The 19,449-nt window shown below is 31.1% G+C and overlaps 1 protein-coding gene across 1 annotated transcript; it reads right to left on the bottom strand.

The window, feature by feature from the left end:
• Nucleotides 1-7,842: 7,842 nt before the first annotated feature.
• Nucleotides 7,843-8,740, bottom strand: LOC119682076. Its single transcript, XM_038095423.1, has 2 exons — nt 8,550-8,740; nt 7,843-8,481 (listed from the first exon to the last, which is right to left on the bottom strand). Exons 1-2 carry the CDS (start codon nt 8,652-8,654, stop codon nt 7,900-7,902), a joined length of 687 nt encoding a protein of 228 aa, XP_037951351.1. The 5' UTR covers nt 8,655-8,740; the 3' UTR covers nt 7,843-7,899.
• Nucleotides 8,741-19,449: the final 10,709 nt, after the last annotated feature.

Raw genomic sequence — 19,449 nt, 5'->3', positions numbered from 1 at the left:
TATAAAAACTCGTAGAGTTGATAACTTGTAGGTAGGGTAAGGTATATTAAATGTCATTAGCTATACTACAAAAATGTGAATAAAATTTAACATATATCAAAGTTAGGCATTCGGAACTCTTCACTAGTAATTGTGCTTAGCTTGGTATACACATAGCAAGATGAGAAGTACATCGGCAGTTTAACCAGATGACAAGATTAATTTTTTTTTTTGTTTGCAGTCGATGGAAAACATCAAAAGTCAAAGTGTCACACTTAAACCCACTAAAACCACCACTTAGGAATCAATGAAAGCAAATTTTCATCGCAATATGGAAACCGCATATCAGTAATTAAGGTGAATAGATTTGGTCAAGAAGCTTAATACTTAGAGGTCTAGTTATACCTTTACAGTGTTAGCCATTGTCACGAGTACCTCAGTTGTGGAATGGGATGATAGGGGAATCCTGAATCCCGAATCCCGGTTGTCGAGTGTGATATTTTGGGGATTTAAAATATATGATCTTCACGAAGTTCACAGGGAGGATGGTGTGGGTTGAGACGTTGGGTGGAAGGTTATGTAAAGATTAATATTAATTCCTTGGTATGTAGCTTTAATTTGATCTAGAGTAGAACAGACGGGTGCTTGCTGTACCCTGAAGTAAAAACTTTTTATTGACGATGTCATACTGATGTTTTTTGGGAACCAAATTAATAGAGAACTGTGTTTCAATTTGTAAGGTTGAAAGTACTAAACGGTGTTTCACCTTATTGAAGTTTTAGCTACTCCGGGGAATTACTTCCTTGTCGTAAAGTGATAAAGAAGAGCTTTCATTAAGAATGTTCAAGTATGTCACTTGAAAGAGAATATAAGTAGTTTCATTAAATTTGAAACCTGACCTGAATTTAATAGTTCTATCGCTAATTTTTATAATTTCATCTATACCCATTATAATCTTTGACGACACATACTTCTTTTTATTTATATCTAAGACTACTATACATTTTTTCTTTTAAATTTAAAAATAAAAAATAAAATTTTGAAAAATTCTTAAAAAGTCAAGGATTCTTGAAAAAGTTACTCTCGACAATGGTAGTTCCGACAACGGCAGTTGCGACAATAAAATTACAAAATTTGAACAAAAACTCTATTTCGTACAGAAATAAGCATTTTTTAACAGTTTACTGAAAATAAACTTAATATTTTATTACGTTTCCAGAAGAACTGAAAGAGAATAAAAAAAATTAACAAAGAAAAACACAGAAACATACTTAAAATTTGTTTTCCTGGCTGTTGAGAATAAAGTGGCGAACCTCTTAAATTTACTGCTAATTGAGTCACATTCATTATAATTTAAGGTAACTAAATTAGTTGAACTTTTTTGCAGTGTATTTAGTATTTAATTATGAGGGGTAAAATATAAAAGAGTTTATTAAATGTTTTTTATATTAAATTAGTCTACCGTTTTTGCCGGTTAAGAAATTTATGCTTTTGAAACCTCATTCATTAAGTTTTATTCATCAGAATAATATTGAAGAAGGGGATAAAGGAGGAGGGAAGAAATAATTCATGTCAAAGAACTGAAATATTTCTATAAAGTATAATTTGTTTATTCTTCTTTAATATAAATTATAAACTTGTAAAAAAAAAGCTTTCCAATATTACATAAAAGAGATAAGTAATCAATAGTCTTTTACACAGATCATTATGACACCAGAAAGTGATTATTGAACCTCATAAGAAGCAGAGTATATATCATTTGAGACTAGCATACTGCTAGTGTTATGCATTTGTATCCTCTAAATTGAATGATTTGTTAAGAAGATGTCACAGCGTATTTAAAGTAGTAATAAGTTGTAGATAAAAAATATCGAAAAGAATTTATAAAGAGGTTTTTTGAACAGTAGTGAACTACAACAACAAAAATTCGTTTTAAATATTTTAATTAATTGATTTTTTGACTGACCATACAGTTCTTTCGAGTATTGTCAAATACCCATCGTCAGTGGTCTTGGAAATAATTCTTGTATTTAATTATTCGTAAATAATTTTTTGAGATTGCAAGTACCATGAATCGAATTCGTGCCCTGCCAAATTTCAAGCTCAGTGTCAGCGCACCTTAACCAACTGGCCTGAAGCCGTACTTGAGTTGTATGTTCGCACATTTTTCTAGGGTTTTGTTACTTTGCTCCAAAAAATTTATAATAATAAAAAATTTGGATGTCCTATGACAGTATTCAATGTTTCAAAAAGTACTAGAATAATATTTAGTGTTGTGGTGTTCGATCAGCTGTCTTCTAAGAAATGTTTTATATTACACAGCGGTATGCAAATGCTAAATTATCATGAAAGATGCCATAATCGATGCATCTATTGATCCATATCTTTATATAATGAATAAACTTCCCCTATTACAATGAGGGATACATTTTGGTCATCGAGTACTGATTAGAGTTTTCAATCCTCTCTATTTTTTTCCTTCATGAATTTGCTTTTACTTTGATAAAAACGATTTTTAATTAGAACATTTTTTTGTAGACATTTCAATTTTAATACAAAATTTATTATTCTCTTGTGTTATAAAATAAATACACTTTCAATATAAATTGGTATGGCAGACGACATACAGATCCTCATACATCAATGGGTGTTTGTTCGTAGTGTGCGCCTTAAAATAATTGATTGATTGACTCAATTCAGGCATGATATTGCATTCATTTATCCATGTTTGCTTAATTGAATTATTTATGAATAAAAAACTCAATTTAAAATATTTTTGCTTTTGATTTCTTCAACTGATTTACTTCCACATTTCATCTTTAATGTGAAAGCTGCAGTTGATATTTTGTACATTTCGGATTTTTATTCAATTAAACGAGATTTTCTGTTATTAAATAATTTTTGAGAGGGATTAAAAATATATATGCAAATTTGTATGAATTTCGATAATATAGTGAAAATCATATAAATTTTGTAAAGAAATGGAAAAATGTTTAGGTCATTCACATTATCACAATCTAATTGAAGGAAAAATTTAATCTTTTTGTATAGAAATATGTTTTTTTTTGTAAAGAAATAGAAATAATATTAAAGATTTATGGTTAAAAAAGCGGAAAATTAAAAATGATTTAAAACAAAAATTCCCAGCTAAACCCTTCAATCACTTCTAATTAAAAAAATAGGATAAAAAAAGAAGTGTTGTTCACACAGTAAAGTAATATGTCACGATTTTAATATATATTTTCTGTGGCTAGCAAGTCTTTAACAACATAGAAGATATATGACTAAGAAAACGAAGTTTCTGATAACAAAAGATTTTGATTCGAAGTCTTGCCTTAGCTCCCGCCATACGATCCACTTATTAGCTTAAGTTTTTACACAGAATGTGGCTTGAAATGTTATCATCTTTGACACTTTACCTAGATTATAAATGTTTTAACCAATAAATACAAAATACAAACGTTCTCGAATTTTCGTAAAGCCTCATTATTTGGAAAATGTCTTATAAAAAGATATATGATGGTCAATAAATGTATTGGGCAACATTTTAACAGTTTTCCTTCTATGACAATAGTACGTGGGAATATCGTCATCAATAAGGTTTAATAAAATATTATTTGTTAAGTACGAGGACGGTTTGATAAGTCAGTGACTTTTTGAATAAAACAAATTTTTTTCGGCAATTAAACATTTTATTTTTCCACATAATCTAATTTTCTTATTCCCTCCAAATAATAGGTTTGCTCAAAGCTCTCAAAATACTCGTTTGTTTCGGTAATGTCTTCTTCATTCGACTCAAATCTCTTACCGCCCAGCTATTTCTTTAGGTTTGGCAACAGAAAATAGTCGCAGGTAAACAGGGAAAATAGCCGTACTGCTTTGAACAGCTATCAAACACCAACTGAACGACGTAGCTTGCTCAAAATTAGAAAGTTGCCCACTGGTAGTTTACAGCTGACAGCAGCACTGTTGCATTTGGAGTAACTGCGCGGGAAATTCAAAAGTCACTGACTTATTAAACCGCCCTCGTATAATACATACTACACATTCATGGTTTATCTTTAATACAAGAAAAGATTAAATAACTATTAAAATAATAAATAAAAAATATAGTTCGGTCATTCGTTTTCATGTTCCTGTGAAGTGTGATCGAGATTCTGTCTGATTATCATTATTTTATTATTATGTATTAATAATAATATATAATATTATATAATTAGACAAATACACATAAATATATAAAATATTTTATATTATTATTATATATGGCTAGAGGATTGTACCTTAAAACCTAACGATATATTGTGGGCCCTACTTGGGTTCTGTGTGTTTCTCAAAGTTCAATTTTCTCGATAAATTATAGTACTGAACCAGCACTACATAGTTCTATTTCTAGTCTTTTATTTCTAGGTATCCTTTATTCCTTTCGCTTATGCATCAGTGTATTAATCCAATGCAATTTTACTTCTTCACTTCTTTATGAATACTACTACTTTATTCCTTTAGTATAGCATACTATAAAAGAGTGAAACTCATCAATTTCTTTTATGCATATTTACCATATATATCAGAACACACATGTATATATATATATTAAATAAATAAATTTTTCAAATAAAACTATGAACTTATTTAATGTATTGAAATTGCTTAGTTCAAAGCTTCAAGTTTCGAATAAAAAAATTATTTCATCAACTCAATTTATCTCTTGTGCCATTCCTAAACAATTTCATCTCTTCATCACTCATTTTGTGAGTTTATTTTGATTGGAAATATTTGTTTATTAAATTTGAAATCAGTAAAAATGATTGAATTCCTTGTTTGCATTTATAAATAAACTGGGAGAGTATAGAAAATCTGAAATTGCAAAATGGAACTGCCAATATTTGCTACTCAAACATCAATGACATTTGTTGTTGAAAGCGGGAAAACTATTCACTATGCTAAACAATTATATTACTTTAAAATGCTGATAGAAATACGACACATACATACCCGTATATGTACTCCTATTTTTACGAAATCTCCTTTGATTACAATTTATACTACAGTATGGTACATTGGCACCAATCCTCATAGACCACCATATCCTGCCATATTAGCTAATAGAGGAAATTTGAAAAACTGGTTACTGGCAAATTTTCGGAAGACTTTCTAGTAAAATAAACGAAATACTCGTATTTTGCACAAATGCGAATAAACTCATATGGACCAAGTTGTCCTGTTGTCGGTACTCATATGTCCTTTGAGCATTCAGTAATTTAACTCTTTTATTGCAATGTTAGATCTTTAAACACATTGCTGTGAGTCCTTGCCATTTCTATTCACAATTTCAGATAGGCAGGAACGTTTTGCTTTAATAGGGTTTTTGTTCAATGCAAATGGAATGGAATATGATGATGTCTGCATGAGAATGTGCTTGATATTTGTAAATTGAGTCTCTTTGTTGTTTTGTGTAGAAACTTAATTAAATAAATTCAATTTAAATTAACTTTATTTTCTATTAGTTTTCTGGCTTTTGAAATCATACAAATGGTTAATTGAAATTATTCCTTTCATAGAAATTCTAGATCAAATTCTAATAGATATTAAACAGCAATTCAAGTATTTATGATTAAAGAGAAAAAATGGAGTTAAGAAAAAATGAAGCGATTATAAAAATTAAACAAGTATATTCTTCAAATTATTTTAAAATTATATTTTTACTTATTACTACTGTTACAGTCATTTCTACCATTTTTATAATACCTAATAGCATTAACAGTTTTCAAACATATTCTACATTGAGGCGGACATTGCTCTTGCATCCCTTAAACTGGCTATATGCATTAAAGAACGGGCAGTGCACACAGAATTGATAACGTACAAGTGGATCAGCCTACAAAATCAGAATAGAAAAAACTACTGAGATATTATAATCACTTCTAGCTGCCCAACACAATTTACTGTCCTAACAAGTTATTCTTTTATAGGTACATAACATATGAAGACCGAACAACTAGGATTCTTGTCGTATACATCTTCTTCACTATCCATCAAACTGCCGAAGACAATAATCCACTTTTGCATTTTCTTCCCTATAATGTGTGTCACATATATTAACAACAAGGTAAATGGAGAATGCTCACTTAATTATATTATAGATACTCACAAGGAAGAGCTAATACAACTGTAACCCTAAATATAAACTACGTTCATAGATTATAGAAAAGTTATATAAATTTTTTCATTACAATAGTAATAAGAACCAGTATTCTTTTCAATTTTAAACGATATCATAATTCATATCTTGTAAACTGAGGGCTTTAAGTCTAAGGCTAAAAAGGGTTAAACGCTTCTAAAACTGAGAGCTAAAAAATTTAAACCCTTCCTGAAAAACGAGGGTTTTGGTGTTCTTAATTTTTAAATATCTTTGCTGGGACATGAATTAGTTGCTATAATTATTTGAAGCATTAACATTAAATTTATAAAAATCTTGTATTTTGATATAGTCCGACAAGTGTATACCTCGTATGAAGACTTCGATCCTATGTAGATAGTGTGGTGTTCTTTTATATCATCCAATATCTCATCTGTCGAAAGCTAGACAAGTTTTGTTTCATTTGTGTTGGGTAACCAGTTGTATACATTATCCAACTGTAATTATATATATTTAATAGTTATTTGACAATTCGAATATAGGTATAATTGTGCCCTTACTTGTAAAACATTTTCTAGACAATAAATTATTAGCTGCAAAACTGTAGAAAAAATGCTACTTGAGATAGACCAGTCCCAGGTCTATGATTATTATACTGAAATAGTATATGTTGTATCAAAACCAAGTACTTCAAAAATCTGGCCAACAATTTCTATAAGAAAAGTCCACGATCCTTCCAATAGTCACTGTATTAGGAATCGCCTGTATTAACTGCTATCAATCATTATTATCATTACTTAAGCTGTGGAATTTACTTACTTGTTGGAACTTGTCTTTTATTCTTTCATTTACATAACTAATTTGCAAAATCTTTATGCTTTCAGTCCACATTTGATATTCTAAATAAATGTTAATAAAAAAAAATGATGTCAATAAAAGGAAATAAAGCTCTCTCATTGAGATGCCCCATATAAATATCAGTTTAATAGTAGATTTACTGACTGGTCATTGCATTTTAGGTAACCATGCTAGACGACTAAATCTCTCTTTCAATCATATCTGCCGCAGTTGTGGAGAGGACGATGAAGTGCCTCCTATCAGTTTTGTTTCTGTTCAGCACACCCCTCCTTATCACTGTAGGGGTTTTCTTTTCTGAACATCTTGGTGAACTGCAAGACCTTCCCTGAATAGAATTATAAACTTTGCCAAAGGTTCTAAGTGGTTCTGAAACTTCAGCTTTTAATTATAAGTTAACACAATGGACCTATTGGCCTAAGTGGATCCCTTTGAATCGCCGGTATAATCTATCTACCTACTATTTGTGTTCATAGTTTTATAATCAACAATAAATTCTAGGATTGGCTATTAAAAAATAATTGATATTTTGATTCTTCTGTCAACTTTCAAAAAAAAAATTTAATTTTAAAAATTTTTTTTTCAATAAATTCTTAACAATTAGTAATGGGAGCTCTAATTGATTATAGGATTTCACAGACTTTAAAAATCTATTGACATTTTTTAATATCCTCTTAAAAGTTCCATTTTAACAGTGATATTCGGAATATCTATCTGTACAAAGATTTATATGTGCTTATTTTAGTTAAATTATTTTTTTTGTCTTTATATATCTGCGTATAATTTCACCCTTCTAAGAAAATATATACTCGTATAAGACTTATATTGAAAAGGACCTTAATAATCATTTAATAAAACAAAACACAATATGTGGTTAATCAAACATTTAATTTTGTGAATTGCCGCATAATTACAAGAAGTTTCACTCAAGCTGTTTTATGAAACAAAGCATCATAAATGTGATCCTTTATAACTTTAGTTTCAGCAGTCGGAATATAGCGTGCCCATGGTCGTTCAACAATTTTCAAAGTAGCTTCGGATTTGTTATAAGCCATATTAAAATTTCGAATTTGTTTACGATAAAACAACTCGGAATGACTTAGTACTTTAACCATCGATGGACGTCTGTTATACTTTTTGGGACGAAGGCTACAATCAAAGTGACTGTCATGCACGTTAAGGAATCGTCTAATTTCAGTTCGCATTTTCGGTATACCATCCCTTTTGCGAGGGGCAGGAGTCACCACCAAAGTTTTAGCTTCCCGTTCATTTTCCTCAATATCCTTTAATGCTGCCCTCTTCTTCTCATTTTCCTTAACATTATCTTCCATTACTGTTACGTGTTTGTCTATCTTTTGGACACGATCCTCCATGCTCAAGAGATGCGTCTGCATAGATTTAATAGTTCTTAGCATTTCGTTCTTTTTCTGTTTTTTCTCTTTGGCCTTCTTTTTCTTCTGTTGTTGCTCTTCTTCGGATAAGTCATCTTTACTCAAATACGCTTTTGCCTAGTCCAGAATTTTTTCAGCATAAATGAGAGAAAATAAAAATAAATAGATCTGTTGATACCACTTACCTTGATGGAAAATTCGTAACTCTTATCATCCCTTGCCTTTCTTATCTTACGTGCCTTTTTGCAAAGCTCGAGCACGGTTTTCATATCCTGAGCGTAACTTCTCATGTTTGACAAAATTTTTTTGTAAATGGCCGAAACGAAAATTTTTTTAAATCTCTGAATAAGTGTAACCTTATCTACACATATTTTTTTATAAATGATTTCATAAAACTATTTGAAGTAAGTAAATATTTCTGAATTTCAGTGCACACTTGACTATTAAAAAGTTTACGTTTTTACAAATGATTATAAAGTATAAAATAAATAAATGAATGATTGTTGGCATCATACATCTTACTATTAATAACATGTTCCAAAAAAGCATTCTGAAAATCAAATAATAATTAATTGCAAATCTTTTGATGAAAAACACTTCATAAAAATTTTGAATCTAACATAGGTATATAAGGGAATATGGCGACAACTGTAAACCCAAGTCATAAAATCTCACAAACTGTTATTGACCGGTTATCTTACAATGAGACAATATATAAAAAGTTGAAATCGATAATCAAAGATATGCAGAAGAGTTCTGGAACTGTTGCCTGAAGGCACAAGCTAGAGGTCGGGATGAATGCCGAAGAAAATTACAGTAGGCAATGACCCGAAAGAAATGACAGTGGTGTTAAAAATAATATATTTTATAATTATTAACTTTTGTTCTGACATATAAAAGGACTAGTAGGTGAAGTGGAAGAAGTACTTCTTTCCTTCATTAGCTAGAAAGTTTTTTAATATCCATTCTCTGTAGAATCTGTAGATTTATGTAATTACCTGCCTAAAGATTTCTCAACGTATGTATCAAAATAAAGATGAACGCCAATGAACATTCCATTAAGTCTGACTTTATTCCGTCATCCAAGCCTCTACTCTACTTTGGGTCACATCAAACGGTAGATAAAATGTAATTTCAGATAGAATTATAAATACAAATCACTACCTCCGTAACTTTAGATGTTAATCACAATCAGCACAACGCATCTTTACGGAGCAAATTCAGTGTCTAGTGCAACCAAAGTTGTGGGCATCAGATACCATAGTACCAGATTTCACCTCTAGTAAAGTGTTACAAGTGGGTTTTCAGACTTGTTGTCAGCTATACTCGATAATAGTACAAGATTGTGCTTAATGGATTTTAGTCACCTTTTACAATAGGCATGCATGACCTTCAAAATATGCTAAGCCCTATACTGAATGGGAATTAACTGGTGAATGTCCACATTATATCGAATATTCCATAGTTTCCAAAAGTCTTATCTTAGTTTCCGAAGAATACAGAAAGTTCGTCTCTTTAAGCAAAGAGATGAACTTTCAGATAGTGTTTTTCGGATAGTTTCGATTTTTCATCTGCATAATCAAGTACTGGTTTTATACTCGTCTAAGATTTTATGGATTTTACAAAGAACAGTTTCATCGCTGAACTTTTAATATAAGTTTGACTATTTGTGAAAATAGACACCATATTATTTCAGGTGAATATTCGCAGATAGCAGGTTCTTGAAATGACGGTAATAACTAGTTTTGTTATTGATATTTTACTTTTGTTTATAATCTATTAGTGTAAAAAGAATTTGTTATTAAATAAAATAATTTTTTTTTTCAATATAAAAGATTAATCTATTGATTTAATTTTTTCCGCTTTAAGAGGATCAAACAAAAATGACTAAAAAAGTTGAATAAATCGAAAGAGGAGAACTACTCAAACTACTTGAAGGTATTGTAAATTTGTGAAATTTGGATTCAGGACAACACACATAATCACAGTATAACTACGCCGAGCTTGAAAGCAATAAAATAAATAAGTGAGCATTTTCATCCTTTGAAGTAGAAGAACAATGCAGAAATCCTGTAAGTTTTTTCGCACAGAATCATTAAATTCTTAAACAGAATGCAAAATTGTAAGACGAATCAAACAAAAAGCCATACAGGAAAAGGAAGAGCGAATGGCATGAAATCTCAGTTCGGAAAGGAAGAAAAAATCCATTCGGGCATATTTGAATTTTGCGCACGTATTTGTCATTCCAATTGAGACTGGAACTGGAATGGGGAAGTAAGTATCGCATTATGCCGGCAAATAATACTCGTACATGCAACAAAGATGCCTAAACAAACAAACAAATTTGAAGGAAAAATGTTTAGGAAAGCAATATTTGCCTTAAATCAATATCTCCAATGCAAACGACAATAAAATGTTGGAAATATTTTTCATTAAAAAACTCTAATATTTTTTCTTTCTACTTGATTATTGAAAAATAATGTTCCAAAAGTGTATTTACCCAAGGCACTCAGGGTTTTGCTCGCAATACCGCATTTGGTACCGGAATGGTTCGAAGTTTGTAAAATCGCTTATGTAAATATAAAAAAATTCGCAAATATTAAAAGCATTGAGATATTAGGTTTTTTTTTAACCGTAACTGAATTCAATGAAATTACTGCTTGGAGCTCACGGTTATTATGTCTTTCCAATGATTGAAAATTCAAAAACTTCCTTTCAAATGAACCACAAATTTGCAAATTTTCCTTAGCGATAAGTCGAACAAATCCTTATGTTTGTGTCGAATTGGTTATCCTTTTCGATTTCAAATGATGTACTTATCCTTTTCTAGTGCCAATAAATAATATATTTGTATATATTATTTAAATTTGGAAGTGATATATACTACAGCAACTAGACAAATTCGAATAATGAGTTGTTATTCCTTCTCAATACTGGTAAACACTGATTGTGAATGTTGTACCCATTATTAGTTTCTCCTGGACTATTTTTTGACTATTTCTTAGAGTTGCCACTTTAACACGAATGAGAAGACTTCACATCTGTTCCGTAATATAAGCAAAAGTTTTCACTACCGTCATCTGGCATCTGACAAAGTTATTTAATAAGAAGTTATTACTTTAAGAATACCACCTCCAATAAAATAGTTATTTTTCTGTTTGACTGTTCGTCTCTGCATATTAATTATTATCATTGTAGTGAATAGGTTCATAGCAGCAGCACTTTTAACAACACTGTCCATATGGCAACTTTGCTCACTCTAATGATAACACTGAGTATTGGCAGAGTTCAAGAGTGTTAAGTTATTGTAAAATAAAACAGTTTGCAGAGCTTTTAAGATGTTAACCTAGTTTATTTATTATATTGATAGTAGCAGTTTTTAATATATCCATTATTTCATTCGCTCCAAAGCAACCCAAAAAAAACCTCCACTCTACGCGTCGTATTTCGCCATAATCTTTTTAAACGTCAAACGCTCGATTTGCTATTTTTGCACACTCATGGTTGCATTTTCGTATTTTACTTTTTCGTGTTTTTACAAGTGGGTTCAAGAGTTTCAGACAGAACTCCCTTATTCAACGTAACTTGACGACAAAAAAAATATAGATGGTATGCAAAGCAGAAGATTAAATATACGAGTATTGGACTGGGTGTTAGACTGCGTATTAGACAGGGGCTGTTGCCTAAAGTTAATTTGGACAAATTTTCTAAAAATATTACATGGGGACAAAGCTAACTTCATAGAGTTTCAGAGTAAAAATCTTTTTACGCTCAAAAACGTAAATAATTATTAATAATAACGGACTTTACTGAAACCTGGATAATGGGTTTGCCTATAATGGATTCACACTAGAGTTTTGTTTGTGATTTTAGTTATCAAAAATTTTCATTTTGCATTGAAAGCAACAACAATTGAGAGCTAAAATTACAAATAAAACTTTCGTATGAATATATTTTATTATATAAAATATATGTTATTTACTAGGAACAAGGAATGTGAAGCCAGCCCATTCATTAAAAAATTAATTTTCACTAATAAAAAATAAATATTAAGATAAGGATTTAGATTGATACAACATGTAGAATCTATAGAATAGATAGATAGAATAGATAGTTTTCATATGTATAGATAGAGCTAAATAATGGGAAGAGATATAGCATCCAAAATTGATGTTATCTTTGACTTGAGAAAACGAATTAGGAAGCAATGAGTGCTACCTGTGAATACGAGTTTGTTGAGTTTCAATTTGTCAGTCAGACGTTGTCTTTACAATATCAAAATATATTGTAAGTGATATTCCTCTCTTATTTTCTATTTTTTTTTTTTTTTTTGTAGTAGGTGGAAAGCATCGAAAGCCACAGTGTGAGACTTGAACCCACTAAAACCACCTCTTAGGAATGAATGGAGAAGATTCCCACAGCAATGTGGGAACTTCATTCCAGTAATCAGGGGAGAGAGAAAGTAGATAGACTTAATACCTAGTGAACTAGGTTCATATAAGTCAGAAAGCAAGGGCATGAATTAAGAAGAAAGGATAATGATGAAGGTGGTGGGTTTACGGCTAGTTAGCGGTGGTGAGACTAGTGATATACTTTGTGACCAGGGTCACGAAAGCCGCGGTTAAAAAGAGGAATAGCGAGAGGATTTTAATCTTGCTCATCAAAATAGTGGAGAAGGTACTGTGAAGGTTTAAAACGTAAAACTAGAACAAGGTCTACTGGGAGGGTATCTGGACAAGAGACATCAGGAGGGAGTTCGTGGAGCCGGGTGAGATATCTACGGGCGAGTGTCAAAAGGTACTCATCAATACGAGTGATCTTGGCATTGTCATACAGAGTGGAGATAGAGAAGTGCTTGGCATTAGGCTTCTAATTTAGTAACAATTATTTCAGTAAGGGCTGTGCGGACCTGTTGTCATTTAATCCTTTTATATGCGATTATAAATAGTAAGAAATAAAATTAAAAATATTTTTCCAATCTAAACAAGTGTCCACTCTCTTATTTCAACAAACTAAGTTATTAAAAACAAATATTAAATTAATTTTTTTTTGAATTATACGTCTTTAGAAATGTCACTGAAATGCATATCTCAAATGTGAAGATTCAAACGAAATCGCAGCACAAATTTAACAATTATAACATATTGCAATAAATGTCGTCTTTACCGAAGGAGATACTTTATGTACTTCACAAAGTCACGATATCTAAAATTTGTATGAAAACAATTTGTATACTATACGCATGCCAGAAGCAACCACACAATTCTATGGAAAATAAATTTTCTGTAATCGCTAAGAAATTACGAGTACATAAAATATATTTCCCATAAAGGAAATTCTGCTGAAATTGCAATTTCAAATGCAGTTGTTGCCATGGAAAAAATGATTTTATTATATTTTTGTATCTAAGAACAATGAAATTTTATCTACGACATATGTTTTTCAGGTGAACTGACATTGGCTTTGTTAGGGAGTAAAAGGAGAACAGAGTTTGAGGTATATCCTTGATGATTTGATATTTCTAATGAATTTATTATTACTTTAAATAAACTTGAATCAAAATCATACAATGTCCCTATATTTAAAAATTAAATCAAACGTCAGCTCTTCAAGTTTCATCACTGACACAAGTGACACTAGTTGTATTATATTACATATTATCTCTGTTATATGTATTTTTACTTATGTTCCAATAAAATGAATACATTCCAAATCAAATCCAAAAACTTGGAGTGGTTTGTATATATTTAAACTTATTTACTTGCAATGTTTAAAAATTATCACAGAAAATTCACTCTAAACATCCAACAAACCACCAAAAAGATGACACAAGCATTATTTCAGAGTCAACAATATTTGCGGAGATCCTACTAAATTGTATAAACCGCAATTCCTTGCATCATAAATTCGTCAAGCAGTTTACTTGTTCCACTGCAAATACAACTCTGATCTCAAATGATCAGTGACTAAGTCCCGCTGCAGAATTATGCGTTAGCCGTGCTAAGACGGAGCCCAGAATACCATTGAGCTCAATGTGACTGCAGCCTATGTCGATAAGTGAACTTCACTTCATCTCAACAGATGGAGAGATTAACACTTATAGACAGACTAAACTGATGATGCCAAAACCGTTGGTCAGAGATGCGATAAAAGTGCTTAACTATCCGCGGATTACGCTAAGCTGGCTGTCCTCATTGATAACTGGACATGAAAGCTTCAAGTACCACATGAAAAAGATAACTCTTGTTGAGGAAGACATTTACAGACTATGTCTAGAAGAAGAGTAGACGGTGGTGCATATATTGTGCTAATGTCCAGTACTGGCAAATAGGAGGATGACTGTCTTGGGACACCATTGGGTTGGTGATGACTTGGTAGGCCACCTCAAGCTAAATGAGCTCTGCTTACAATAACAAGAGATATAATTATGCGAACGGAAGCCACTGTTGCTTTAACTCAATAACGACATCCGAGAATCGAAGGATGAAAACGGACCCAAATCGTTTCATGGTCTACTTCGACTAATCCTTGACTTCACAATATATATGTATATATATCCACTCGGAATGTTGATGGTAAAAAATGTACATTTTAAACCGTACCTTAACTAACACCCCACTTTAACAAAACGTCTTAAGATTTATCAATAGTTCTAGTTAGTGTCCACTTTAGCTTTAGCTTATGTGGTAGTCCGAGTGCGCTTTTTAAGTTATACCGTGCTGGCATAATCTAATATAAGGTTTCAATATACCGTATATCGAAATATAGGTTAGACTTATGGGAAATATTGGCTTATATATATAAAGGTTTCAATATACACATAGGTTTTTTTATATTATTGCTTTCCTTAAATTTCGTTTAAATAAACCTATTTTTTACTTTAGTTCGAATCCTCTGAAATTTGAAAAGCTTCTTCAAACTTGCTTTAAGGAACTACGATCAATAACTACTACTACTACTACTACTACAACTGATGCCCTTCTCTCTTATTAAAACATAGAGCTGATTAATAACATCACTTCTTTATGTTTTTTACTTATCCATTCTTACATATTCGTATTTTATAGTTCAATTCTCTTATATTGTGTTCGCATATGGTTTAACAAGTACTTCATCACTATATCTTACATCTATTTTAATAAAATAGTTTTTAAATGATATATATGTATAACATTTGGTACAAATGAATCTGCCCATGGCAGTGTGATATAAAGCTTTTAAGTCTGTAGCATAGAAGATAATTATTTTGGTTCAGTATGCTCTGGTGGCTCTGTTACTTTTTCATCACATGACTTGACCGTCATATAATATTTAATATGAAAAATCTTTGCTTTATCAATTTTGTAAGTACGTCCACATTGAAACCTTGTAGTCCTTTAAAGTAGAAAAGTAAAATTGTTGGCATTTTCTTTGAGCATATTATGTATTAAATCTGACCTAAATACTATCACCACTTTTGCATAGTTTTATAATTAAAGAGGTTTTTGATAATAATGTCCTTATAAATTTTATTGTAGTGGAAGCTTCATTGACGTGTACTCAGTGGTCAGGAACAAGCTCTCATTCAACCCGGATGAAATGCTAAGTCTAATCGTACTTAAAGTGCAACTACAGTCAAGTGAAATATTGCTATTTGTTAAAATAGCTTCGAAGCACCTACGAGGCAGAGAAATATGAAATATCAAAGTAAATATAATAAAATCCGATTAAAATCTATATTACATACAGCACACAAAGCTGAAGGATAATTTTGTTGCCCAGAGCGCTTACAAAATTTCAACCAAGTTGTGCTGGGAGATAAGTTACGATGGAACAACAACTAAACGTTATGGTATGGACTACGTAAATACCATAAAGTTCAACCTTAATAAGTAGTATTAACTATTTGAATTGTTTGGGTTTAAGTGAAATTAATTCTGATGACCCTTTTGGAGCATTGCAGTTTATTTTAAGTACCAAGACATACAGTAAAGCAATAAAGGGAATGGATATGGAAGAAATTCAGTTGAGGATATTATATTTAATTTTATTTGTAAAGTGAATTTATACAATATTTAACGAATTATTTATTCAATATCTTTAATTTTTCATTAAGATTTTAGTCCTTTAGACTAACACATCTATTAATATAAATATTTTTCTTTGCAGTTTTGCTTGGATTTAAAATCATTTAAAGCAGAAATTAATTAAAATAAATCAGCTTAAAATATCAGCGCATCTCATGTGATTGACTGGCAGGAAGTGAAAGGAAATAATTTTACTGCCACAACCGTATGGTCGACCGCAGGAGTACGGAGGTTATTTTGCACATTTCGCAGACATTTTGTCTGACTGCACAAGTATCCATCCCAACGCTAATGTATCCTGTTGGATGGAGTGAAATTCGCTGATGCTGCTACATTTGTAGTCGATGAATAATGCAAAAGGCAAAATGTCGGATTTTTTGTTTACCTTTTGCCGTCATGAACGAGCATTTCTGCAACATTGCAATACAAGTCGGGAACTTGTGTGGAGGCAACGTCTGGCCAGAATTGTAGTGGGTGAGTGAGTTACTCTGTCTGGCCGCCATTTAAACACGCGAGGCATTAATAATGTACGCCACTATCGGAGTACATAAAGGTTCATTTTTAATAAGCACTGAAACCAACCTATGCACTGTAGTCACTCATTGATTTTTTTATTGCATTTCATTAAACGACTTACTCCTAAGTGAAAAATATTGTCATTCAATTACACATTAAAAAATAATGAACATTAACTGCAAATAATTAGAGTGCAGTTCTTTGTTTGAACAATTTTAATGACTACTATTTTTCCATTAAATTAAGTAACCAATAATTACTTACATTTATTATGGAATATGATTATGAAAATGTTCACAAGATCACTGATGTGATAGTCAGCATAAGGAGAATAAAATTATATATAAAAACTTTATTACTGTTAATTTTTCTTGCCGAAAATGACACGTCCTATGACAATTTTCAAGTTAGAAGGGTTCGAATAGAAATAAAAAGACAACAACAAAAGTTTTAGTTAATTTATTGCAATATGGCTGAACATACAACGATGTTTCGAGTATTGCCAACTACTCAAGATCAGTGATCTTAGGGGAAATATTCGAAGTTATTAATAAATATATATTCTGTATATATATGTTACTTCATTATTTTTATTAAGTTCACTTGTGTTACTGCTTTATCGACATCAGTAATTATAACAGGCTGTTATTTCATATGCTGCTGTTTGTCACTACCTCCCACCAATTGTCTGCAGTTTTGCCTCCATCATCTGTCACATTATTCACATCCATTTTTTAAAAGCTTCTAATTTTTCAATGTTGCATTTGAAACATTTTGTTAATAACAACTTTAACTCAACAATTCTGAGTAAAAGTCTTGTTCAAGTAAATTTTTTGTCCTCAGTAAATGTTAATAGATTTTAGTGTATGTTATAATATTTACTTCGTCTTTCTCCAAGCTATTTACCATACATATATTGGATTTAATAGAGTATACATGGGCGTACCCAGGGCCGAAATTAGAGGAGGGCACTGATATACTGATATAATATTATTATATATCTTAAAGTGTGCTAAGGTACCCCTCTTTAGTACTTTTCTCTTTTTATTTTTTTGGCTTATATTAGCTAGTATATTTCACCCCTAGTTCCCCTAGTACGCCCATGAGAGTATACATAGCATATTGGCCATAGCATATTCCAGTTTCGTACTGCGACTAAGGTTACTCTATAGTGCCGGCCTTTGAATAAACGTCAAAATATCAGCTGTTGAGGACCTCCTACAAACAGACGGAGATAGACAGTCTCGGCTTATATGCCACTAAAAATCTAATAATTCGTCATTTAAAGGCTTCTAGTGATTTTTAAACAGCGTATATGCTTTAGTTGCACGAGAGTGTGTAAAAAGAGGGGTCATTATCTGTGTCATTATCTTTGCTCTTCTAGATAGCAACCAGCTACTAAACTGTAGGAACATAAGTTGAGCAGATAAATCTCTGTATTGACTCTTTTATTTATACCATTATTATCGCAATCGCTAATGATTGATCGTAAGTATGTAAAGAACTCAACTATTTCAAATTATTTGTAGTTTGGATGTTCCAAAGCTTTGGTGTTTCGTAGCGGGTCGCACCTGAATTTTACCTATATTTACTACAAGCCAAATATGGGCTGTAGCATCGACTTTTAATATTTATATTTGATGAATTCCATCAAGGTTACAGGCTATTATAACTATATTATAACTATTTCGTTACTCCACGCAAGTACTTGCGAGACTTAGTTGAAATTAGTGGAGATATGTAAAGAAGATGGCTCATATGGATTCCTGGACCCAACTCATATGGGTTGCTGGACAAAGAGATATCTCAGGCAACCATAAGTATCTCTTTATATAAAAAACAATTTCAACTTCATAGGTACCTATAGAATTCAAAATACGCTCAGATATACTTATTTTCGTATACTGGCATAATTAAATAAAAAATAAAAAATTCTCATTCAATAAATTTATAATTTTTTTTTGCCATAAGAAGAATGAAACGTAATAGAAGTGAAAATTTAAATTTTTGTGTCGATTTTATATCCTTTTTACTTTTCAAACATAAATTTTTAATGTTTCCTTTTCAGCCTTATTTGCTGCAGGAAACGCTTTTATGCCTTTTACCCACATGTGCGATTTCATTTATGAAATAAATAAATATATTTTATCTTATTTACATACACACATAAATATATATACATATTTTTTAAGGATACATTATACATACGAACGAGGTATTTAAAAATCAGAAGTGTGGGATGCAAATTATGACGAGTGGGCTCTAATGGTTCGGCACTCTTCTGCTTTATTTGCATTTTAACGGTTTGTTTGCTTTTGAATCATTTTCATTCTCCACCCCGAAGAGGTTACATACCTCTTCGAGTGTGTGAATTGTGCTTAAAATTCACAAAACTCACAAAATTTAAATAAATGTTATAAACTCGAATTCTGTAGCCAATTGAAGATGTTCAAGAAGGCTGTCAAATTTTCGAAAGAAATAATCAGGTGGAGATTAGTTGAAA

This window comes from Teleopsis dalmanni, chromosome 2 (assembly GCF_002237135.1).
Source record: "Teleopsis dalmanni isolate 2A chromosome 2, ASM223713v2, whole genome shotgun sequence".
NCBI lineage: Eukaryota > Metazoa > Arthropoda > Insecta > Diptera > Diopsidae > Teleopsis > Teleopsis dalmanni.
This window is presented reverse-complemented; position numbering and strand designations above follow the sequence as displayed.

Coding starts and splice junctions, on each gene's coding strand:
- LOC119682076 (XM_038095423.1), bottom strand. CDS start 8,654: ATGAGAAGTTACGCTCAGGATATGAAAACCGTGCTCGAGCTTTGCAAA. Junction 8,482..8,549: donor GTTACGAATTTTCCATCAAG/GTAAGTGGTATC, acceptor ATTCTGGACTAG/GCAAAAGCGTATTTGAGTAA.